Source organism: Pecten maximus, chromosome 18 (genome assembly GCF_902652985.1).
Source record: "Pecten maximus chromosome 18, xPecMax1.1, whole genome shotgun sequence".
Classification (NCBI taxonomy): Eukaryota; Metazoa; Mollusca; class Bivalvia; order Pectinida; family Pectinidae; genus Pecten; species Pecten maximus.
In genome coordinates this window covers 15,406,280-15,433,078 of record NC_047032.1, presented here as the reverse complement: position 1 = coordinate 15,433,078, position 26,799 = coordinate 15,406,280, and the positions used below count along the sequence as shown (strand labels likewise).

General features: G+C 36.0%; 1 protein-coding gene across 1 annotated transcript in view; it reads right to left on the bottom strand.

The window, feature by feature from the left end:
• The window catches only part of LOC117316674 (protocadherin Fat 4-like), a 28,357-nt gene extending 9,415 nt beyond the window's left edge, over positions 1-18,942 (bottom strand). Inside the window, exons 1-7 of the mRNA XM_033871380.1 lie at positions 18,417-18,942; positions 11,206-11,283; positions 5,652-5,813; positions 5,058-5,130; positions 4,026-4,192; positions 2,671-2,838; positions 284-402 (exon numbers count right to left, since the gene is read on the bottom strand). Coding sequence (XP_033727271.1) covers positions 284-402; positions 2,671-2,838; positions 4,026-4,192; positions 5,058-5,130; positions 5,652-5,813; positions 11,206-11,283; positions 18,417-18,507 — 858 coding nt within the window. The 5' untranslated portion in view covers positions 18,508-18,942. The remainder of the gene's footprint in view (positions 1-283; positions 403-2,670; positions 2,839-4,025; positions 4,193-5,057; positions 5,131-5,651; positions 5,814-11,205; positions 11,284-18,416) is intronic.
• Between the last annotated feature and the right edge of the window lie 7,857 nt (positions 18,943-26,799).

The following is a 26,799-nucleotide window of genomic DNA, read 5'->3' as shown; positions in this document are numbered from 1 at the left end:
GATCAGCAAGAACTTACTGAATTACCTATAGATCCACACGGAATTTACGGAGTTACCCAGTCATCTACCGAAACTTACTGAATTACCCATTGATCCAACAGAAATTACCGATTTTCCAAGTCATCTACCGGATCTTTCCCAGTAATCTACAGGAACTTGCTGAATTTTCCATTGATCTAACGGAACTTAACGAATTTCTCAGTGATCTACCGGAACTTAGCTAATTACCTATTCATTTACCGGAACTTACCGAATCATCAAATGATCCACCACGGGAACTTACCGAATTCGTTACCGTTATGGTCAGGGTACCCGTACCCGTTTTACCACAAGAATCCTGTACTCGAAACGTCAGAGGGTAGGACCCAGCAGCAATCGTATTAACAGCTGTTGTCACCCGAACTGGAAACAAAATAAAACAGACACACCCTACCTGTAGCCATTTAAATGCTTATACAGAAAAGTATCTGCTATCGCAAAGAGCGGGACAAAAATAAGAGTAAAAATGTATAACGAAGAAAAGAATCAAGAATTGGACACTTGAAATGCTTAAATGATGCAGATTGAAAGAAGACTTAAAATGGAGGGGTGCTAGGGTCGTGCAATTGACGAAGGCAGTGTCCGATGGAGGAAGGTTGTCGATGGCCTAGACTCACGTGGGGCGACGGGCTTAAGAATAGCAAAGCTAGCTTCTTATAATTGGTTCCGTCGCGTGTAATTTATTGATAATTGACAAAGAGGAAAATGACAAAGAAAAGTATTACACAATGTATATCATAACGTGTTTCAAGATCAATATATGTGCTATAAACATATTATGAATTCTTTGGTACCTATGCCCACATCTAAACAAATATTCAAATTTAAACAGGTTGAGGAATCCTAGGTTGTTACATAAATTATATTTATCAGACGATTTATTTGAACTGGGTGGTAGAACACTTAAAAATATCTATGTAAAATTTGTTATTAATTAAAACAATGAAAAACATATTGCTACTTACAGGGGTATATTTTTGTGGGACGATAAAATTTACGAAATCTAGTTATACTGAAAATACAATTTACCCAGAAAAATATCGCCTGCTTGACAATGTGTGCTTCAATTGCATTATGGTGATACACGTTAAATAATACCTAACTACAAATCTTTCTACGATAGCAAACAATCACCAATCATGTGGTAAGTAATTTAAAATACTGATCAGCAGAATACGTTTTAAAGTAGCGCAGACGTCTTTCCAAATACTCCACATTCATATTTCATAAAGCAATTCTCTGGTATTAAAAAGTTTATTTTTGTCATTTTTCGATGCAGAAATAGACCCTTACATCCCCAGCTCCTTTGTAAGGAATCTCGAAGAATAAATATAATATAATGAAAATATCCATCTCAGATTTTATTCCTACCTTAATAAAAAGAAAAAGAAAAAAACCCAGACGTATTAAAAGTTGACTCGATCCGAATGATCACGTGGCATATTCCGTTAAATATAACAAAAAATATATGATAAGGTGACTATATGATTAATAATTATGGAAATATCGCGTTATCGTAGAAAGATTTGTAGTTAGGTATTATTTAACTACAAATCTTTCTACGATAACGCGATATTTCCATCATTATTAATCATATAGTCACCTTATCATATATACTTTAAAACGTATTCTGCTGATCAGTATTTTAAATTACTTACCACATGATTGGTGATTGTTTGCTATCGTAGAAAGATTTGTAGTTAGGTATTATTTAACGTGTATCACCATAATGCAATTGAAGCACACATTGTCAAGCAGGCGATATTTTTCTGGGTAAATTTTATTTTCAGTATATATTAGATTTCGTAAATTTTATCGTTCCACAAAAATATACCCCTGTAAAAGTTTTGATAGGAATACTTTTTTAGTTTAAGTTGTAAAAGATAAACCACTAAGCGTATTCATTCAGTATGTAATTAGGGATTTTCTTAACATAAAAGCATGAAACTAAGAAATATTCCTATCTATGATTAAATAGATTTCAGCCTCTTTTCAGTTGTATCGGTTGCATTTTTCTGCATTGCTCATGTTATTGTTAAGTTATTGTAAAGATTGGTTCCGTGTATTTTAGCAGTTTTTTGTTCCCTGAAAAAACATTGGGCATTTTTTATTGCTTTTTTGTATTACCTAAGTTATCAGTTTTGCGTTTATATCTGGCAGTTCGCTTTTGTTCACAACATTGAATGACAGCGAGCTGTATATGCTGCGTGTTTAGTAAACTTGGATCCAATTCATGACAAAAAGGTAGCTTTAATAGTTGGCGCGTTCCTATTGACTCTGCTAATCATAATCGAGTTGGAGGAGCTTATCTTCTTTTTTTCATAGAAGTTTGAGTAGAAAAGTTTGATGAATCAGAAAGCAGGATTCTGTATATAAATAGCGAAAAAATATTTTTTTACAATTTGAACAAATTTTATTGGCCGAAAGGAATAGTAAGTAAGATAAGAAATCAGGTATAACCTATCTAAGTCTTCTCCTTAAGATGATAAAAGAATTGGACAATAGACATAGCCTATCTCCTTTTCCTTACTATAACAAAAGGAAATAAAGAAAAACCCCACTACTCCTGGAAAAGAGGAAAACACTGAAAAAAATAAAGATTAGAAATGAGAATAATGCTTGTTTACATACGTGTGTTTGCATCGAACGCAAATTCAGTGGAAGCTGACGTCATACTTGTTGTTATGGTGTCGCCGTCATCATCGTACACTACCAAGGTGAACACGAGGAACCCTGTTTGTGAGGTGTCGCTGATCGAGGTTGTCGTCGGCGCCAAGTTTGTTATAGTTGGCGCAGTACCTGCAGCAACATAGCACTTGTCAAATAGTGTTACGTCTCCGACAAACAGGAAATAGGATCAATTGAAAGCAGGAGTGTGCTATGTTATAGCTTTAAACAATACCACATTATATACTACACTGTTGGCACCCTTTAACAAGTGTATCTTGTATTTCAAGTCGACAAATCATTACTGGATCCCGAGGATTTTACATCATTATCCGCGTCTATATTTTGTATGTAGAATTCTTAAGGCTATCATTATTTCGACGATGCTATTATTTTTGTTCTTTTGTTGGTGATTAATTAGATATTTCTATAGCATGGGTGTCATTTATTGCATCGTGTGATAATCAAAGTAAATGTAGAAATCAAGTGTAATGCAGGAAAAAATCACAAGGTTCACCGAAGAGAAATGATATGTTGTGCTACTTATGAGAAAAAAAGGGTGTTCCAAAAAGGAAAGTATCTTGAGCAACATAAAGGCAAAGTCCGAGACTGAAATTGGTTTTGCCGAGATAAATTTGTGACATGAAAAGTGTAGACTCCCTTAATCAATCATTGAGACAACCAGTATACCATCAATGTTAAATGATGAAGGTTGAAATGCAAATGATTCATATTTTAAACATTCTATTTGTCTTCAGAAATACCATAGAGATATTCAACGCCCGCACGTTACAGTAACAACAAGGCATACCGACATAAGTATGAATACCTTCTACATTAGAGGTTTACCCTGATCCTAATGTAAAGCATAATCAACAGCTAGTGCCAGCCTTTAGCTAGACTATATAATGATTAATTTTCCATTTATATTTTATTCAATCTCTGCCAGCACCGCTTCCCACCTAGAAATATCAATGGAGACACCTATCAAAAACTGTGATATCACATGTGGTTTATATAAATACACGGGTATATCGCAATCAGTATTTGATTTAAACGTGACGTTTCGATTATTACACTTAGTCATCTTCATCAGACGGCAAATGCTCCCGAGATATTAAATGTACAAGATTGTAATGATTCAAGGCCTTTTTCATCTTAACTATGATTTTTGCGACTGCTATCTTTTGAGGTTGTTTTAGCTATGCTTAACTCGCAATCTTGTTGTGATATACCAAAATATATTCACATTCATTTTTAACAACCAGAAAAAGTTCTACACTGTATATCATTTGAAATGAATTAGTATTGATGCTTACCTGGTTGTATCTTAGCTTGGAATCCAAATCGCTTTCCTGATTGCGTGGCATCGCCCGACCAATCATGAGTGTTCCCTACTGCCAAGGCCCCCACAGCAGTCGACGTTCGGTAGCTCGGGCCCCCTCCATTGTTTTTATAGCTGACTACAGACGCGCCAGGAGAATACCTTTTTATAACATAGACATATCCTCTCTTAAACCATTGGCAGTAAGGTAAAGCTAGTCTGGTATGGAGAATGATAGTGACCGAAATACGCACAATAACCTGTTTTTACGTTGAAAGAATTTAGGGAAAATGTACGTTCTATCGCTGAACGAATTCATGTATGATTTAATGACGAAGCCAGGTTTTAAATATTTCTAGGTGAAATAATCGGATCAACTTTTCTCTATTGGCAATGCATTGCTATATTTCAACATTTTCGTTTCAACAACAGTTTCAATACAAAACTACTGCTATTGAACTTTTGCATTGTTCTACTACAGTTCGTGTATTCAGATTGCTTTCTTCGGGTTGTTTTAACCCAATCCTGCCTACCAACCCTCTTTCTTCTTAACCTATTAGAAGAAACATACTTTTTTATTTATTTTCTATGAGTACGATATAAAAATAAAATTGTAAATATTTGCTGTGATTTGCTAGCTTAATGTTTAACTAATTAAGATTAAAACTTTGTTTTTCGTTTCTTTTAAGATTTCTTATTATTGATCACGATATCGTTTAAAAGCTTTGCATAACTGACTCCTACAAACGCACAAATGCCTTGATGTGAATAACGATGTCAACCTGAAGCTGCCAGGCGGTTTGGATTGGAATTAAATTGTGTATATTTCGGCAAGTAAACATCTTACAATGTGCCTATACGGTCAGATCATTTAATTTATTCAGGATGAATTCAGAACAGTTGTTGTTTAGTCGCTACGGTCATTAACATAAAAATTGGATTATTATAAAAATACTTATTATATTATCATTATAACAATAATTTGATAATTAAAACATGCATTGAGGTAATAATAACATATACGTACCAGCCTATGATATCTCCCTGATTTACTGCAATCCTGTCAGTGCCAGTAAATGTAGCAGTATTACTACCAGTACCTTAAGAAATAGAAATTACATATTTCACGAAAACGTCATAACATAAACACCTTAATATAATGGACAGAAGAAGAACATTTTACAATGTTATATGGAATATGCTGACTTTATCTTATTGTTAAGTACAACAAGAAAAACTCGATGAACATTAAGTTAGAATATTTTGTTAAGAAAAAATTTTTTTTTTTAAATATTTATGATTTGTTTAAAAAATATTTGGATAATTATGAGTCATATACCTAAATTATACTACTAATATGTATTTCAAACGGCTCTATTTTTGTCTGTTTCAAAGGATATAGAAATAAAGGCGTGAAAATCATCCTTAATACTACAGTGTTCACTTTCGTTCAAAGTGAAATCGGAGGCCACAGGAAATATAGATGGTGACAATATCCCTAACAAGGATCCGTTTGATAAGTCCTCTAAAAACCTAAAGGATATTTTCAGTTATTCTGAGCTAATTAGATGACACAACGCTCTCCACTTAATACATGTTGGCGTTTAAGTGTAAAACATACCTGTGGGAGTATGTTGATGTTGTCCAACTAATTCATAAACATCCCCACCAGTGTCTCTCCACACTTGAAAATAAACTGTGTTCACACTTTTGGCATAGTATAGCCACTCATAGATAACACCACAGGTACATCCTACCGCGTCATCAGTCCACAGGCTCATACCTATACAGAAAAAGTACATCTCCAACCAGCTTCACATTAATCCTTGAGAGTTCCATCAACAAGTGTAATTATCGAGCTACCAGGAAATAAAAACTTAAGGAGTCCCCTAAACATCACATATTTTATTAGCGCGCTACACAGAAGAGGAATACCTTAAGAGTACCATTAGCAACAGTTGTATTGACTCTACAAAAATAAAAAACGACTTGGGTTTTGTTTTTATTATCTTTTTTATAATTTGAGTAATGCCAATTAAAAAAACACCGAGTCAACAGAAGCCGCAATATTGTCCAATTGAAACTTTTAAACACCAAATTTCATAGAAATCGAAAGACATCTAAATTTCGACCAATCAGGGACATCCATTTTGTTATCATCGTAAAATCATAAACACAATATATGGTCGTCAACTTTTTTCTTTCTTTTTTTCAATTATTAGCATTTAACCGGTTTTTTTTTTTTTTTTTTTTTTCCTTTTGTTTTCATGCATCATAAGTATATATCACTGTTTGTTTTTTCTAGTATCTCTTATCATCATCGCCATATTTTATTTTACATTGTATACTGTACGTACCCTTCTGAAGGGCAAGCACTAGTTCTTTGATGTATTGTAGATATACGTATGTCCAATTGGAAAGCAAAGCGTTCAACTTCAGATTCAGTCCCTGAACAGGACATTCATTTCGTGATTTCAAATTTGATTCTATATGTGATGATTATTATTTGAAAATCAGTTGTATTGTAAACGTTACCCTATTCAATTTTCCCTGAGAAAATGCTGGCGTTGAATAATTTGATGGATAAAGAGGGGTTAACAATTGTCCAGCACACTCTGTTACATTATGACGGGGTTTTTTTTTATATCATTTTTTATAGTCAAACAGAGGATAGCAAATACTTGCATTTATCAATTGTCAATTGTCTTTCGGTTATTTTGTGATACATGAATATTGTATGTTTCATGCAAATAAAATACTGTAATATAAATGTTGTTCAAACCTATCTCAAGATTATAGTTCGTGTATTTTTCAATGTCAGCAAAAAGCTCTCAAACGAATACCGAAAAAGAAGAATTCTTATGTTAACACGTCAGCATACTTATGTAGATTTTGTTGTGTATGTTTTTCCCCTGAAGGAGAAAATAGTTTCTCTCAAATAATTATGTTTCCTTTTGGTCTTTTCAACCTTAATCATAATAGATATGATATAAGAGTCAAGCAAATACCCTTTATTCAGAGTAAGATGCTGATATCAAAACATTATCATTATCAAAGAAAATCAAATGCACCATTGTTTCTGCATACTCCAGTCTCGTGAAACTCAGGTGGTTCTCACGTTTACTGAAACGGACATCGACAGCTCGAACGCAGAGATACACATGATGTCGAGTTTTGAATCATGTGAAAAAGATCATCCAATCAGTCAATCATAGTATCAAGTATATCAATGTCATTGTGTAATTCGTTTGTACTATGTATGTACGCGTCGTCACCTTTGTATGGTTTTAACAATTTCAACGAGCACAAATTATTGAAACCAGGACAAGTTATTTAAGAAATAATTAACGAGGATTCGTGTATTGTTGCAGGATATATAACGAGGACGAGAATATTTTGCAATTAAATTAATAACGAAGGCCGCAGTCCGAGTTGTATATCCTGCAACAATACACGAGTCAAAGTTGATTATTTCTATTCTACCATGTACTGTTTAGTTCTGAGATCTACCTCTTCCTAATAGAAAAAACGGCAACGAAACCCCAGGAAATGTGTCGCTAAATGGCTGTTACAATTCACAAGAAACGATAAGGCGCGCGTGCTAATTAATATTCAAAAGCTGACGTCAATTCCAAGCCGTTTCGATAACTTTCGGGGATGTCGGCAAGCAATTCATGTAGAAATGCTCTCCAAAGGTTGCCTGCGGAAATATACCTTACAACATGTTGTTAAGCAAAGTCTGTTCTGGGTGGATAGAAATTAACAATCTGCTAAATCTTGCCGCTGGGTCACGACAAACACCTATGCAGTGGTCAGTACAGGTAAATTGTTGCTCTAATCATGAGTCAAAACCAATAATAGTGTTGTGGGTTCGAGTGGTGTAACAAGTCAGGAATGAGTTATCATATCTGTATGACGATGTTGTCAGACAGAACAGCAACGACAGGAATAAACGTCTGTATTGCTACGAGGTCTAACCGATAACTGAGGGCTAAAACATAGGTAATATAAAGGCACGAGGCCTTCCGGAGGATAACTACCCGGAATCCTCGGAACCGTACGTAAAATACAATGCTGTTCCACAACATTCCTCCCCGTTTACTAAGAGTGCGATACGTTATAAAAGACAAAAGGTCAGCATGAATTCTATACAATAAAACTACAGTACTAAATGGTAAAGTATACTTGCACTCTGATGAGGTTACTGAGAGGTGACCATAGCAGATGATAACATCGTGTCGTTTTTAAATTGTATATAAAAACTATGATTCATCACAGCTAAACTCTTGAAAAACAGCTAGTAACAGTAGTCCAAGTAATGTTATCAAACCTACAAAATATGTGTTTGTTATAAAACTTGGAACTTGATCACAATACTTGTATCTTAAAATGGAAATGTAACTAAAATATCAGATTTTCTAAAACCGGGACTATGTACAGCAAGTTCCCACCGGTCCTGTTTTTGAAACCTAGTACACAGTTGTGTACTGCATTGTAACTATTGTACATGGCGGGTACTACTGTAATATATAGAATTGGCATTGGTGGAGGAGGCAGTGTGGTTGGTACATGTACTTGATAGGGAACATATGGAGGTGGCGATGAAAGTGGTTGAGGTGGAAAGCCCGGTACACCTTGATGAGGGATATATGGCGGTGGTGGTAGAGGAAAGGGGCTGGTATTTGGAGGAGAATGATGCTGATGTAGATGTTGATGAGTTAGATGTTGTTGCCGCTTTTGACGATACTCATGCTGAGTTTGGCGTACATCACACAGGTTACTTGGCAAATTCATCTGGATCTTCTTTTTCCTGTGGACTCTTCTTCTCCTCTTTTTTCCTTTTGCTTTGATGCCATTGTCCAAAGCGCTCTCGATACTCTGTATGTTACTTCGCGTCCGAACAGACTCACCCTCCATTTGCACCCTCGCGTCAACCATCTTATCTTTGTGTTCCCCTGTGGTGTATTTCACGCTCTCGCTCCCTGTTTCAGTTGGTTCATTTTCTCTCAACTTATTCTCTTTAAAAATGTAATGGCATCTTCTAATGATTTGGCCAATTCGTTGTCCACAACTGTATAGTAGTCTTCCTCTTCCATCACAGTTTTGAGGAACATGTCTATAGCTGTACGTTTGATGGTATCCTCCCCACACTTCCAATATACAGCTGTAGCTAAATTTGTGATTCTATCAGCGTAACCATCAAGTGATTCACTAGAACCTTTTGAAACAAGGTACAGCTCTTTCCTACATATAGTCACAAGCTCATCTTAACTTAACGAATGCATATTTACAACGATAATCAGTGTACCAAGTTATACTACAGACAACACTGAACATTTACAGTACAGTATAAGAACTCAGATAAATATGTACACAAGAGTATCCGACATTGCACAATATCTGATTACAAATATTTACAACACATGGGGAAAATTCAGATAGCCATGCACGTCAGAGTATCCGACATTACACAGTATCCGTTTACAATAATGAAAAAAGACTAACAATTTACAATACAAGCACATGTATCAGAATACTTCACTCGTTAGAAAATCCGACATTGTACGATATCCGATGATGTGTCTTAATATGAACAAATTTAAGTACAGAGAAAACATGTCAAGAGTTATCGCTGGGCACAAAGTCACATAATCATACTACTTTTGCATAACGGCTGATGAGATTACCTCACCTAACCACATACACAAAAGTTAAATATGTATTGAATCCAAATATGGCGTCTCGTTCCGTCCGTGAACATGTATTGAATTCAGATAATGGCGCTTCGTTCCGTCCGTGAACACAATTTAAGTGTATTTGATGTATGAATTGAACAACATAGTATCAGCTTCCTCCCCGCCTAAAAAGATGCAGGCGAAAATGTATCATACAAAAAGTAAGCCGACACAGCAAAGTGTACAAAATAATTTTAAAAAATCACAGAAAAAATGTTTAGAATACCTGTGTGACAAAAATGGATTAAATAATCCAATGTGATGTAGTTAATATTCACAAAAAAGCAACTTCAGTAGACAACTAGCGTTAGCGATTCGAAGCATCCGAGTCGACAATAAAGCTAGCTGAAACAAGAAGTTCTTTTGAAAAATGTATAAAATATGTACACTAAATGACACAGGTAAACTGTACAATCAAATGAATATTAAATGCACAGAGTAAAGTGACCATTCAATTCAACAAGTGACAAGGCATAGGCTAGTACCAACGAGCGATTATCCAGTGAAAACAGCTCAAGTACCGAACCACAGGTAAACTGATCAGGTACAGGTCCTATGTGTACACAAAGGAATTTGTACTATCTACATTCTCAAAAAATCAAAACTGAAAAATCATACAAAGTAATTACAATGGTCACAAATGGACATTTCAACCGGAAACAGAACTGTACAAAGCCGGGAAACATCAAACATGTGCATACTGCAAAAAGCTAATGGGAAAACTAAACGATGATTCCCACAAAACATATACAAAATCAATCACATCTCACTCGATTTCCGAAGGTTCAGGCATATGAAATCCCACTTCTGACACCAATTGTTGTGGGTTCGAGTGGTGTAACATGTCAGGAATGAGTTATCATATCTGTATGACGATGTTGTCAGACAAAACAGCAACGACAGGAATAAACGTCTGTATTGCTCCGAGGTCTAACCGATAACTGAGGGCTAAAACATAGGTAATATAAAGGCACGAGGCCTTCCGGAGGATAACTACCCGGAATCCTCGGAACCGTACGTAAAATACAATGCTGTTCCACAACATTAGCATAGCTAAAGGTCCATGAAAAACTTTCGATACATCGAGAACTTCGACTCATAAAAAATTGATTCCTACATACGTTAGTTAGTGGTGTTATATAGTGAGGAAGTTCGGGACCAAACAAAACGTTTGATACAGCGAGAAATTCGAATCAACGAAGTTCGAATCATCGAGGTTTGACTGTATGTACGTTTCCATCAATAATATAATACCGGGGTATTGGATGTAGAAACATTGTGACATTTCATATACACGTGATTATCATACGCTTTATGAAGTGTTTTTGTGGTATCAATGTCTTCATTTTTGGCGTTAATTGTGTAGTTTAGAATGTATTGTCTGATTTATTTTATATATAAAAATCTTATCCTAGATAAAGTTACAAAATTTAAACTCACCATTTACTCCAAAGTCGTTTGAATTTCTTGTTAACGGATTTCCTTCGCCTACATTCGACCACGATGTACAAGCAGCACCTGTGCAAACAAGTACAAATGTTGCTCTCAGTGAGTACCCAACAAGTACAAATGTTACTCTCAGTGAGTACCCAATATTCAACCTTTAGGAAATAACATTTCATGTCTCAATTAAAGCATAAATAAATACAATTAATATTTTTAAGAAAGCAACGACAAAACATTGAATTCTTATCTTTTCTTTGTTAAGATTAAGCAAAAATAATCAATCACAACATTTCGTCAAATTTTGTCAAGATTTGAATTAAGTCCCAAACCTTGCCGGATTTTACGGAAAAGCAGCGTTTGACTAATAATGTAATGTTATGTAATGAGTTCAGTTATCTGTCCCTTGTAAAAGCCGGGGAGATTTCCAGTAGCTTAAACAGTTTTTGTTCGAGCTGGTAAGTATGAATGATTCAATCTCCCTAGTAACAAGCATTTTCTTTGGCTTAAATATCCATGTTATCAGGTCATACGTCAAAATAATGACGACGCGTTTGTAATATCGCTATTGATTGGTTGACACAGGGCGTAATAATTTCTAAGAGTAAAGAGTTAATCGCTTAAAGTATGCTTCCGCAGGGTTCGCTCATAGAAGACTGAACTAAAAGAATTAACTTAGATATGTACTCATCATCAACCGCTAACCAGTTTAAACATAAAAATAAATCCAAGTTAATCTTTAAATAGAAGTTGGTATATCGCAACTAATAAAGGATTTGAACTAGACGTTTTGGTGACCACAATTTGTCACTTGTATCTAAAAATTGGTGCAAGCTGCGCTGCAATGGTCATTTGTCTGATGAAAGTGAAAGTGAAATCCTGGTTGTGATATATCGACGTCTATTCTTATTTTAGTTGTCAGTATTGATATTATGTGAATCCAATTGGATCTAAGCTAAAGAGACCTCAAAATAACATAATATCTAACTTACTGAAGGTTTTCATAACTCAGTAAAGGAAGATGTAACACTTTAATTACACTACAGGTATTTCATGGATATGAAAAAAAAACACTTTCATTTTCCAGGAATATACAACATTTTACTGTTAAAATATAAAAGATGTATATCAACCTTTTAAGTTAATTAATTAGACATATTTTTAATAATGGATATTTTTATAGTTCCAACTTGGATATTATTTCTGTTATTCCTAATAGAATGCCATCGCTCCTTTCTGTAAAAGTAATGCAAAATGTCAATCAGTTGACTCATGTTTATTGGGGATCTAAGTTCAGGTGCAATCTGATGGAACTTGGACAGTAATATATAAAAGATTGTCTAAAATTATATCTGAGGGATCGAGTAAGGAAACAAGTAACATCTAGAGAACCATGTAAGGTAATGTGTAGGGGGATCGTGTAAAGTACTATCTGAATTATCGAGCAAAGTAATATCTGGGGAATGGTGCAAAGTAATATCTGAGGAATGGTGCAAAGTTATATCTGGGGAATGGTGCAAAGTAATATCTGAGGAATGGTGCAAAGTAATATCTGAGGGATCGTGCAAAGTAATATCTGAGGGATCGTGCAAAGTAATATCTGAGGAATGGTGCAAAGTAATATCTGGGGAATGGTGCAAAGTAATATCTGAGGAATGGTGCAAAGTAATATCTGAGGAATGGTGCAAAGTAATATCTGAGGAATGGTGCAAAGTAATATCTGAGGAATGGTGCAAAGTAATATCTGAGGAATGGTGCAAAGTAATAATTGAGGGATCGTGCAAAGTAATATCTGAGGAATGGTGCAAAGTAATATCTGAGGAATGGTGCAAAGTAATAATTGAGGAATGGTGCAAAGTAATATCTGAGGAATGGTGCAAAGTAATATCTGAGGGATCGTGCAAAGTAATATCTGAGGGATCGTGCAAAGTAATATCTGAGGAATGGTGCAAAGTTATATCTGAGGAATGGTGCAAAGTAATATCTGAGGGATCGTGCAAAGTAATATCTGAGGAATGGTGCAAAGTTATATCTGAGGAATGGTGCAAAGTAATATCTGAGGAATGGTGCAAATTAATATCTGAGGGATCGTGCAAAGTAATATCTGAGGAATGGTGCAAAGTAATAATTGAGGAATGGTGCAAAGTAATATCTGAGGAATGGTGCAAAGTAATATCTGAGGAATGGTGCAAAGTAATATCTGAGGAATGGTGCAAAGTAATATCTGAGGGATGGTGCAAAGTAATATCTGAGGAATGGTGCAAAGTAATAATTGAGGAATGGTGAAAAGTAATATCTGAGGGATCGTGCAAAGTAATATCTGAGGAATGGTGCAAAGTAATATCTGAGCGATCGTGCAAAGTAATAATTGAGGAATCGTGCAAGATAACATGCAAGAGATCAAATAACGTAGTATCTGAGGGATCGCGCAAAGCAATATATCAGAAATCGTGCAGAGTAACATATGAGGGAATACCGAGGGGGAGAGGGGGGGGGGGGGGTCATGCAACATAACATCTAAGGGATCGTTTAATTAAGCAATGATGCGCTTGCCTAATTAACTAATAACGTAACCAAATTACTAAACTAAGAACGCAGATTGTCACAAAACAGGTAAAAATTATTGTCTTTTGTATCGAAATGGGAAAGTTTAAATAAACTAAATTTCAAAATACAGTAAGCATACTGCTGATATCATTTTAAGCATATTGTGAAAAAAGTCAAAGTTTTGTGAACATTTTGAAAGTCTTTCATTTTCAGTCCATTCAAAACTATTAAGCGTATAGAGGGCTTTATCACTTACTTATGTATTAAAAAAAACAAATAAAAACATTTTATTCCGGTACACTTTACATTGTTTCATTGCGAAACATGTTGTCCCTATGCTAACTTTTGATAATTACATAGAAATATTTTCAATCAATTTTAACTATTTTGTCCACACCTCCTTTTAATTTATCATTCCTCATTTGTTGTATACTGTTTGAATATGTTTTTAGCAACTAATTACGAATGGACAGCAAGAGAAAGTTATAGTATTTTTTATCTTCAGAAAATTTTGCAAAGAGCATGTCTCTACTCAAAATCCTTCACATTTGTATCTCTTCCTACTAATGTATTCCAAAATATAACCGCTTACATTGCATTTATGATACATTTTTTGTACCTAACATATAATTACAACATGTTCATGTTTAACTTTCTAAAAAAAAAAAAAAGATGAAGACAATTTAATGTCATTTGACCTTTTTCTAGTATTTTTTTTTTTTTTTTTTTCTTTTTTTTCATTTTTTGCACAAAAATTCTTGAGGATGTACGTGTTTAGACTTAAATGTTTATTTGTGAATGAAGGAAGGACTACAGAGACTAGTTAACCCCTATAACTGTTTTCTTGCTCACTCATGATTACAATGTCAAAGGTTTGGGGGGAAATTACTCCCTAAATATACTTCCTACCTCAAGCCACCTAAATTGAATATAAATTTTATTTGTGTTGAATTATAAACTCTTTGACCATTGTAACTGTTCGGTTATTGCTCAAAATGAATGCCTTGCCTTGTTAACACTCTGTTGGAGAAATACAATACCATATCCAATGTTTGTTATATGAAAGACATTGTGTGCGAAACCTTGTGTAGTAAAAACACACAAAGAAAGATTACTTAGTCATTTTAAAAATTGAAAAGCACATTTTGAAGTCATTTACAATTATATGTAGGGCGAGATTGTATTGACACACATTGGTTTACCCAAACATTACAACAGAACCATCGAGAGGCATTGTTATCAGAGCTACATGTTACAAACCTACGTTTATATTATATGACCGTTCTACATTTGTACTTTGATAATAGATATTTAGTTAAGATACTTCTGAGATAAAGAAACCTGAACGTATTTATCAATCATGGACCTTCTATTTCGCTTGATAAGGTGTTATATCAATCTCGTGGGAAAATATTAATAGTTAAGCTCGGGAAAAATGCACTTTTTCCTGCAAATAATATAAATAAATAAATAGAAATCAAAGGTACTAATTGTTACATTACATTGATTTGAACATATCTATAATTGAAGTTATTAACTTATTGCCCTTCATGAATGTATATTTTTCACATTGAACATTTAGACAATACAATTAAGATAAATTAGATAATTAGAATATAACAAGTTATCATCACAGAAAATTAAATAATCATATTTTGCCATTTTGAAGTTGTCAATATATTCAAAATGTAATAAAAAGTAAATGCTGTATGGTCGGTCAGTTCTAATTGTGTTCATATGTTATATATCAGCCTGCACGTGACGATCTTTTATCCAATCAGAAGAAGCGGAGAATTCGTATATTTTTCACATTGGTTAAGGCAAAACGTAGTGCTCTTTGTTAAAATCTATTCAGTTTATACATCTCACCTGCTAAATTTAAACATTTTTCCATGCATATTTCGATTTTTTACGTCTTTCCTTTTCATCCTTTTTTTTTTTTTACTTTTTTGGTCTCTAACATTACTGATTACTCTAGGACCCGCAATTTTATCCATTAGGAGTTATCAAAACAAGCAACTTATTTTTGGCATTTGGTTGTACCGACCGTAATAGTGATGTAGTTTTTAGTTCAAAAACATAATTTATTCAAGCACTCTTGCGATTTTAGTTCTGGTAAGATTCAAGCGCCTAAGCGACTTATGTCACAAATTGATATGATAAGATCCGATACACGTATGCGTTTGTTGTGATTTCCATTCAAAACAATGACAGGAATATGACAAGTTTATACCCAAACTAAGATGTATTACAAATGTTATAAAAATACATAATATATGTAATTCAATGTTTCTTTCACTGTATACAAAATTAAGAGAGAGATACCAGTGGTATAAACACAATAAGTTATATGAAGAAGAAAAATACCTTGAGTTGGTATCGTGTTTACAAAAGAAACCTTGCCAGAAATATGCAAGGTCACAGGGAACGCTGAACTAGCTTTTAATGAATAATTATACAACAGTCATTGTATCCGTGCAATTAACATAAGTATGTTAAATGATCCCTAAAACAGCTTAACGCATGATTAAGGTGTCGATATAATGATAAAGCAAGCATTCATGTTGAAGAACAATGATTACCATCATATTATGTGTGTTAGTTTGGGGATTTGAAAAGTAGTTAAAATAAAGTGGATTTCATTTCTAGACGAAATGACATTGCCATACTTTATATCCTGATTTCCCCCGTCTACCTCCAAACGTAACTCATAACACTGTTAAAACAATAGATGATGTAATTCTTGAAAAACTGTCAGTTAACGTTGACTATGGTAGGGGCCTGAGTAATTTAACTATTAAACCTCAGCAAGGCCGCAAATGTTTTGAAATACGGTTCAGGTCTATATGGTGGCTGATTACGGCTCGTGTTGACGCGGTGAAAAGTTGTGCTTGCGCTTTTGCATGCTGCGCATGCGGGTTAATGTTGTATTTATAATTAAACAGAACACAAAACGTTACGTTTTTAAATAAATTCATTATTTGATTTCTCGACCGGATTTAATGTTAGGTGTCAAACGTCCTTTTCGGGATGTTTTCGTCGGTTCTCATATTATCGCGTGGTCACGTGACCGGCACGAAAGACTACATTAACACTTGTTGGTAAATATGGATAGAGCACCCGATTAACGTATTTTGCCGTGCAAATAAACGTGATACACTTGATTATCGTACTAAGAAACCAAGGAAAAGTGGTGTACATTCTTCTAATTATTCACGCACAGTTATATAACGGCGTTATCAACTGGTATTAATTGACAAAGTGCCGGTTAATCGTCTACTTTTTAAATAATTTTGACGATATTTGTGATTTTCGAAAGAATGTACAGAACTTTTCGTTGTTCACGTACTAATACCATCACGCTCTTATCTGTTTCATAAGTATTGATTATGGGTAGTCGGGTGCTGTATGACGATTTATAGAGCAAGTGTTAATGTTCATGCTTCAGTATTGGAACTCTTCAGTGTTTAAAATATCGACATTGGCATATAGAAACGAACAAACGTTGATAGACGAATGAAATGGATCGTTTTTATTTCAATAAATTATTTACAGATGATTTCCAAAGACATAAGGTATAGTTAGAAGTTTTCGGTTGTACATGTAGGCCTATGCAAGTTTTTAGATTCAACACTGTGGTTAAACAACCGTCCTCGTCGTTGCCATGACAGCCGATTCAAGCTGTGATCACGAATGCACTGACAACGTGAAAGTTGAAATCTTTTGCGCAACATGCCGTTTTTTTCTGAAAACTGCATTCACACCTCATATTGTTTGAGATTGTTTTACCATGCCTGATCAATTAAAATATAAGAAAACTAACAAGAACAATAAAAAAACCACATAATGAAGCCTTCGTGTGCAGACACAGCGCGGGATCTGTAAACAATATGACGTCATCGGAAGTTACATGAATTCACTTAGGAGCAACAAAATGGGACGCATTATATTAACCCAAATGCGTGGCGCCTTGGCGTGTTTGCGCGGTACAATGTCTATTTGGTGTGCTGGCGCTTTAGCGCCTTGTCTTGGTTTGAAAACGCGACAAGACGACAATTTATCTCTTAAATTTCGCTTAAGCATTGTTTGAGACAACACGCCAAATCGCTAACACGCCAATACCAGCTTGCCGGAATCAGCGACTATAGTTCTTTAATCTGTCATTCAGAACAACAAGGACGAATATGTCTGGAATTTTTTAGGAAAATGATCAATGATAAATGATCACAGTACTAAAAAGGAGCCAGGAAACAAAAGATCCATTACATATTGTCCTAGAAAATCAATTGTGTGTGTCAGCTGATCATTCACATGCAAAAAAAAACATTATTTCATTTGTGCTTCGTGATTTGTCATTTGTTATTTCCAGTGGCAAACTTTTGTCTGAACTGGTCAAAATTCTCAAATTTGATTTCATCTTGTGATATAAACTGTTACATAATTATATACTAGTAGTTGGAACTTAAATTAAATAACAGAAACAATTGATCTTCATAAGAATTTTAAAAGAGTTTTTTTTTTAAGGATAATGAGGAGGAGGAGGAGGAGGAGTGTTAATACTTATAACCCTATCACACAAATTTGGTCTCGATATATAAAACTATATTTATATACATAATAAAAATGAAATACTCAATAAAAACATACGGAAATAAACTTACCATTTGCAGATGAGGATATGGATGCCAGAATAGCAAATATCCACAGTAGGATTCGGAAATTCATCCTGGACGAATCCTCCGCGTCCACCATTACACAACAACATGTACGTATAACTTCGAGACCCCTCGTTGGCAGACGAAGGCGAGGTGTTCCGATTGATATTTTCTGTGGGACTCCCGTGAGCCACCGTCGCACCACATTCGTTTGTATACACTAATATACAAAACGGTAATTTTTCAACAAGCATTCAAACGACATATTGAAAATTTTGTGAAGATAAAAATTACATACACTTATTATTCTCTTATTAATAATTAAATTGTTGTCGGATGTTCAAATTGAAAATAAATACCTTCAGTAACGTAAGATAAGAATCTGGACGATACATGACCTTTCACGAGATGTTTTCTTTCTTGAATGAAATAACTATTGTCCAGAATTGATGAGAATTAATAAAACCATTTAATGTCTCCCATACAAGTATTGTAGGAAGATCTATGGGCCAAAAATGGCTACGTGTGCTTGATGCATGTGGACTAGGCAAAAGTGAACAGTATTGGCATTGCCAACAATTGATTATAGACTCCAATTTGAAATTTAAAAGCCATTGAACTCTTGTTTGTTTACCTAACAATTGAACACATTTATACAACACATGTTTAACAGATATATCATTCATGTGAGTAAATACAACATTGAACCACTAAACTTGATCGAATATCATGTTGAAATACAACTGTACAAAAGCTTATTTATCAGGGGGTTTGTTGTGCTATATCCATCTTGTATACATCATCTTTTATTGATATGGTTATTGCTAACGTTTGAAGGTTCAAAAACAAGGCCGATTGACTCAAATAAATGACAATTTACCGTGTCCGTACGCGAAAACGTCGATACGTGAAGATCAGCATTAACGCGATATGGTTGGTGTGTGAAGATCAGCATTAACGCGATACGGTTGGTGTGTGAAGATCAACATTAACGCGATAGGGTTGATGTGTGAAGATCAACATTAACGCGATATGGTTGGTGCGCGAAGATCAACATTAACGCGATGAAATTGATGCGTACAGATCAACATTAACGCGATAAGATTGGTGCGTGAAGATCAACATTAACGCAATATGGTTGGTGCGCGAAGATCAATATTAACCCGATAACGTTGGTGTGTGAAGATCATCATTAACGCGATAACGTTGGTGTATGAAGATCAACATTAATGCGATACGGTTGGTGTATGAAGATCAGTATTAACGCGATATGGTCGGTGTGTGAAGATCGGTATTAACGCGATATGTTGGTGTGTGAAGATCAGTATTAACGCGATATGGTTGGTGTGTGAAGATCAACATTAACGCGATAAGGTTGGTGTGTGAAGATCAACATTATAACGCGATACGGTTGATGTGTGAAGATCAGCATTAACGCGATAAGGTTGATGTGTGAAGATCAGCATTGACGTGATACGGTTGGTGTGTGAAGATCAACATTAACGCGATAAGGTTGATGTGTGAAGATCAGCATTAACGCGATAAGGTTGATGTGTGAAGATCAGCATTAACGTGATGAGGTTGATGTGTGAAGATCAACATTAACGCGATAAGGTTGATGTGTGAAGATCAGCATTAACGCGATATGGTTGGTGTGTGAAGATCAACATTAACGCGATAAGGTTGATGTGTGAAGATCAGCATTAACGCGATAAGGTTGATGTGTGAAGATCAGCATTAACGCGATATGGTTGGTGTGTGAAGATCAATATTAACGCGATAAGGTTGATGTGTGAAGATCAGCATTAACGCGATAAGGTTGATGTGTGAAGATCAGCATTAACGCGATAAGGTTGATGTGTGAAGATCAGCATTAACGTGATGAGGTTGATGCGTGAAGATCAGCATTAACGCGATAAGGTTGATGTGTGAAGATCAGCATTAACGCGATAAGGTTGGTGTGTAAAGATCAACAGTAACGTGATGAGGTTGATGCGTGAAGATCAGCATTAACGCGATAAGGTTGATGTGTGAAGATCAGCATTAACGCGATAAGGTTGATGTGTGAAGATCAGCATTAACGCGATAAGGTTGATGTGTGAAGATCAGCATTAACGTGATGAGGTTGATGCGCGAAGATCAGCATTAACGTGATACGGTTGATGTGTGAAGATCAGCATTAACGCAATATGGTTGGTGTGTGAAGATCATCATTAACGCAATATGGTTGGTGCGTGAAGATCAGCATTAACGCAATATGGTTGGTGTGTGAAGATCAGCATTAACGTGATATGGTTGGTGTGTGAAGATCAGCATTAACGCAATATGGTTGGTGTGTGAAGATCAGCATTAACGCAATATGGTTGGTGCGTGAAGATCAGCATTAACGCAATATGGTTGGTGTGTGAAGATCAGCATTAACGTGATACGGTTGATGCGTGAAGATCAACATTAACGTGATATGGTTGGTGTATGAAGATCAGTATTAACGTGATATGGTTGGTGTATGAAGATCAGCATTAACGCAATATGGTTGGTGTATGAAGATCATCATTTACGTGATACGGTTGGTGTATGAAGATCAACATTAACGTGATATGGTTGGTGTATGAAGATCAGTATTAACGCGATATGGTTGGTGTATGAAGATCAGTATTAACGTGATATGGTTGGTGTATGAAGATCATCATTAACATGATATGGTTGGTGTATGAAGATCAACATTAACGTGATATGGTTGGTGTATGAAGATCAGTATTAACGTGATATGGTTGGTGTATGAAGATCATCATTTACGTGATATGGTTGGTGTATGAAGATCAACATTAACGTGATATGGTTGGTGTATGAAGATCATCATTTACGTGATAAGATTGGTGTGTGAAGATCAACATTAACGCGATAAGGTTGGTGTGTGAAGATCAACATTAACGTGATATGGTTGGTGTATGAAGATCATCATTTACGTGATAAGGTTGGTGTGTGAAGATCAACATTAACGTGATATGGTTGGTGTATGAAGATCAACATTAACGCGATAAGGTTGGTGTATGAAGATCAGCATTAACGTGATAAGGTTGGTGTATGAAGATCAGCATTAACGCAATAAGGTTGATGTGTGAAGATCAACATTAACGTGATACGGTTGGTGTGTGAAGATCAGCATTAACGTGATAAGGTTGGTGTATGAAGATCAGTATTAACGCGATATGGTTGGTGTGTGAAGATCAACATTAACGTGATATGGTTGGTGTATGAAGATCAACATTAACGTGATATGGTTGGTGTATGAAGATCAGCATTAACGTGATAAGGTTGGTGTATGAAGATCATCATTAACATGATATGGTTGGTGTATGAAGATCATCATTAACGTGATATGGTTGGTGTATGAAGATCAACATTAACGTGATATGGTTGGTGTATGAAGATCAGCATTAACGTGATAAGGTTGGTGTATGAAGATCAGCATTAACGTGATATGGTTGGTGTATGAAGATCAGCATTAACGTGATATGGTTGGTGTATGAAGATCATCATTAACGTGATATGGTTGGTGTATGAAGATCAACATTAACGTGATATGGTTGGTGTATGAAGATCAGCATTAACGTGATAAGGTTGGTGTATGAAGATCAGCATTAACGTGATATGGTTGGTGTATGAAGATCAGCATTAACGTGATATGGTTGGTGTATGAAGATCATCATTAACGTGATATGGTTGGTGTGTGAAGATCATCATTAACGTGATATGGTTGGTGTATGAAGATCAGCATTAACGCGATATGGTTGGTGTATGAAGATCAACATTAACGTGATATGGTTGGTGTATGAAGATCAACATTAACGCAATATGGTTGGTGCGCGAAGATCAATATTAACCCGATAACGTTGGTGTGTGAAGATCATCATTAACGCGATAACGTTGGTGTATGAAGATCAGCATTGACGCGATAAGGTTGATGTATGAAGATCAACATTAATGCGATACGGTTGGTGTATGAAGATCAGTATTAACGCGATATGGTTGGTGTGTGAAGATCGGTATTAACGCGATATGTTGGTGTGTGAAGATCAGTATTAACGCGATATGGTTGGTGTGTGAAGATCAACATTATAACGCGATACGGTTGGTGTGTGAAGATCAGCATTGACGTGATACGGTTGGTGTGTGAAGATCAACATTAACGCGATAAGGTTGATGTGTGAAGATCAACATTATAACGCGATACGGTTGGTGTGTGAAGATCAGCATTGACGTGATACGGTTGGTGTGTGAAGATCAACATTAACGCGATAAGGTTGATGTGTGAAGATCAGCATTAACGCGATAAGGTTGATGTGTGAAGATCAGCATTAACGTGATGAGGTTGATGTGTGAAGATCAACATTAACGCGATAAGGTTGATGTGTGAAGATCAGCATTAACGCGATATGGTTGGTGTGTGAAGATCAACATTAACGCGATAAGATTGATGTGTGAAGATCAGCATTAACGCGATAAGGTTGATGTGTGAAGATCAGCATTAACGCGATATGGTTGGTGTGTGAAGATCAATATTAACGCGATAAGGTTGATGTGTGAAGATCAGCATTAACGCGATAAGGTTGATGTGTGAAGATCAGCATTAACGCGATAAGGTTGATGTGTGAAGATCAGCATTAACGTGATGAGGTTGATGCGTCAAGATCAGCATTAACGCGATAAGGTTGATGTGTGAAGATCAACAGTAACGTGATCAGGTTGATGCGCGAAGATCAGCATTAACGTGATACGGTTGATGTGTGAAGATCAGCATTAACGCAATATGGTTGGTGCGTGAAGATCAGCATTAACGCAATATGGTTGGTGTGTGAAGATCAGCATTAACGTGATATGGTTGGTGTGTGAAGATCAGCATTAACGCAATATGGTTGGTGTGTGAAGATCAGCATTAACGCAATATGGTTGGTGTATGAAGATCAACATTAACGTGATATGGTTGGTGTATGAAGATCAACATTAACGTGATATGGTTGGTGTATGAAGATCAGTATTAACGTGATATGGTTGGTGTATGAAGATCAACATTAACGTGATATGGTTGGTGTATGAAGATCAACATTAACGTGATAAGGTTGGTGTATGAAGATCATCATTAACATGATATGGTTGGTGTATGAAGATCAACATTAACGTGATAAGGTTGGTGTATGAAGATCATCATTAACATGATATGGTTGGTGTATGAAGATCATCATTAACATGATATGGTTGGTGTATGAAGATCATCATTAACATGATATGGTTGGTGTATGAAGATCATCATTAACATGATATGGTTGGTGTATGAAGATCATCATTAACATGATATGGTTGGTGTATGAAGATCAGCATTAACGTGATATGGTTGGTGTATGAAGATCAACATTAACGTGATATGGTTGGTGTATGAAGATCAGCATTAACATGATATGGTTGGTGTGTGAAGATCAACATTAACGTGATATGGTTGGTGTATGAAGATCAGCATTAACGCGATATGGTTGGTGTATGAAGATCAACATTAACGTGATATGGTTGGTGTATGAAGATCATCATTGACGCGATAAGGTTGATGTATGAAGATCAACATTAATGCGATACGGTTGGTGTATGAAGATCGGTATTAACGCGATATGTTGGTGTATGAAGATCAACATTAACGCGATAAGGTTGGTGTGTGAAGATCAACATTATAACGCGATACGGTTGGTGTGTGAAGATCAGCATTGACGTGATACGGTTGGTGTGTGAAGATCAGCATTAACGCGATATGGTTGGTGTATGAAGATCAACATTAACGTGATATGGTTGGTGTATGAAGATCATCATTAACGTGATAAGGTTGGTGCGTGAAGATCAACATTAACGCGATAAGATTGGTGTGTGAAGATCAGCATTAACGCGATATGGTTGGTTTGTTAAGATCAGCATTACTGACGGATACGTTATGGATGTATTTAAGATCAGTCATTAACGCGATACGGTCTGTTGTGTGCAGATCAGCATTAACGCGGTAAGGTTGGTGGTGGCGATCAGTATTAACGCGATCGGTTGTGTGTGATGAAGTCAGCATTAAAGCGATAAGGTGAGCGTGAAGAATTTGAAGATGAACATATAATTCCGATACGGTTGGTGTGTGAAGATCAACATTTAAAGCGATAAGGTTGATGCGTGAAGATAAACATCAACGTGATAATGTTTGTTGCGGTGTGTGAAGAGACAACATTAAACGCATCATGTTGGTGTATTAACGCGATAAGGTTGGTGTTTGAAGATCAACATTAACGCGATATGATTGGTGTGTGAAGATCAGCATTAACGCGATATGGTTGATGTGTGAAGATCAGCATTAACGCGATACGGTTGGTGTGTTAAGATCAGCATTAATGCGATATGGTCGGTGTCTGAAGATCAACATTGACGCTATACGGTTGGTGTGTGAAGATCAGCATTAACGCGATAAGGTTGATGCGTGAAGATCAGCATAAACGCGATACGGTTGGTGTGTGAAGATCAACATTAACGCGATAAGGTTGATGCGTGAAGATCAACATCAACGTGATAATGTTGGTGTGTGAAGATCAACATTAACGCGATAATGTTGGTGTGTGAAGATCAGCATTAACGCGATAATGTTGGTGTTTGAAGATCAGCATTAACGCGATATGATTGGTGTGTGAAGATCAGCATTAACGCGATATGGTTGATGTGTGAAGATCAACATTAACGCGATACGGTTGGTGTGTTAAGATCAGCATTAATGCGATATGGTCGGTGTCTGAAGATCAACATTGACGCTATACGGTTGGTGCGTGAATATCAGCATTAACGCGATAAGGTTGATGTGTGAAGATCAACATTAACGCGATACGGTCGGTGTGTGAAGATCAGCATTAACGCGATAAGGGTTGGTGCGTGAAGATCAGCATTAACGCAATATGGTTGGTGTGTGAAGATCAACATTAACGCAATATGGTTGGTGCGTGAAGATCAGCATTAACGTGATATGGTTGGTGTGTGAAGATCAACATTAACGCAATATGGTTGGTGCGTGAAGATCAGCATTAACGTGATATGGTTGGTGCGTGAAGATCAGTATTAACGCGATAAGGTTGGTGCGTGAAGATCAGTATTAACGCGATAAGGTTGGTGCGTGAAGATCAGTATTAACGCGATATGGTTGGTGTGTGAAGATCAACATTAACGCAATATGGTTGGTGCGTGAAGATCAACATTAACGCAATATGGTTGGTGTGTGAAGATCAGTATTAACGCGATAAGGTTGGTGCGTGAAGATCAGTATTAACGCGATAAGGTTGGTGCGTGAATATCAGCATTAACGCGATATGGTTGGTGTGTGAAGATCAACATTAACGCAATATGGTTGGTGCGTGAAGATCAACATTAACGCAATATGGTTGGTGTATGAAGATCAGTATTAACGCTATAAGGTTGGTGCGTGAAAATCGGTATTAACGCGATACGGTTGATGTGTGAGAATCAACTTTAACGTGATACGGTTGATGTGTGAAGATCAGTATTAACGTGATATGGTTGGTGTGTGAAGATCAGAATTAACGCGATAATGTTGATGTGTGAAGATCAGCATTAACGTGATACGGTTGATGTGTGAAGATCAACATTAACGCGATAAGGTTGGTGCGTGAAGATCATCATTAACGCGATATGGTTGGTGTGTGAAGATCAACATTAACGCGATAAGGTTGATGTGTGAAAATCAGCATTAACGCGATATGGTTGGTGTGTGAAGATCAACATTAACGTAATATGGTTGGTGTGTGAAGATCAGCATTAACGCGATAAGGTTGGTGTGTGAAGATCAACATTAACGTGATATGGTTGGTGTGTGAAGATCAGCATTAACCCGATAAGGTTGATGCGTGAAGATCAGTATTAACGCAATATGGTTGGTGTGTGAAGATCAGCATTAACCCGATAAGGTTGGTGCGTGAAGATCAGCATTAACGCGATAAGGTTGGTGTGTGAAGATCAGCATTAACGTGATAAGGTTGGTGTGTGAAGATCAGTATTAACGTGATATGATTGGTGTGTGAAGATCAGCATTAACGCGATAAGGTTGATGTGTGAAGATCAGCATTAACGCGATAAGGTTGATGCGTGAAGATCAACATTAACGCGATACGGTTGGTGTGTGAAGATCAACATTAACGTGATAAGGTTGGTGCGTGAAGATCGGTATTAACGTGATAAGGTTGATGCGTGAAGATCAGCATTAACGCAATATGGTTGGTGTATGAAGATCAGCATTAACGTGATATGGTTGATGTGTGAAGATCAACATTAACGTGATATGGTTGGTGTGTGAAGATCAGCATTAACG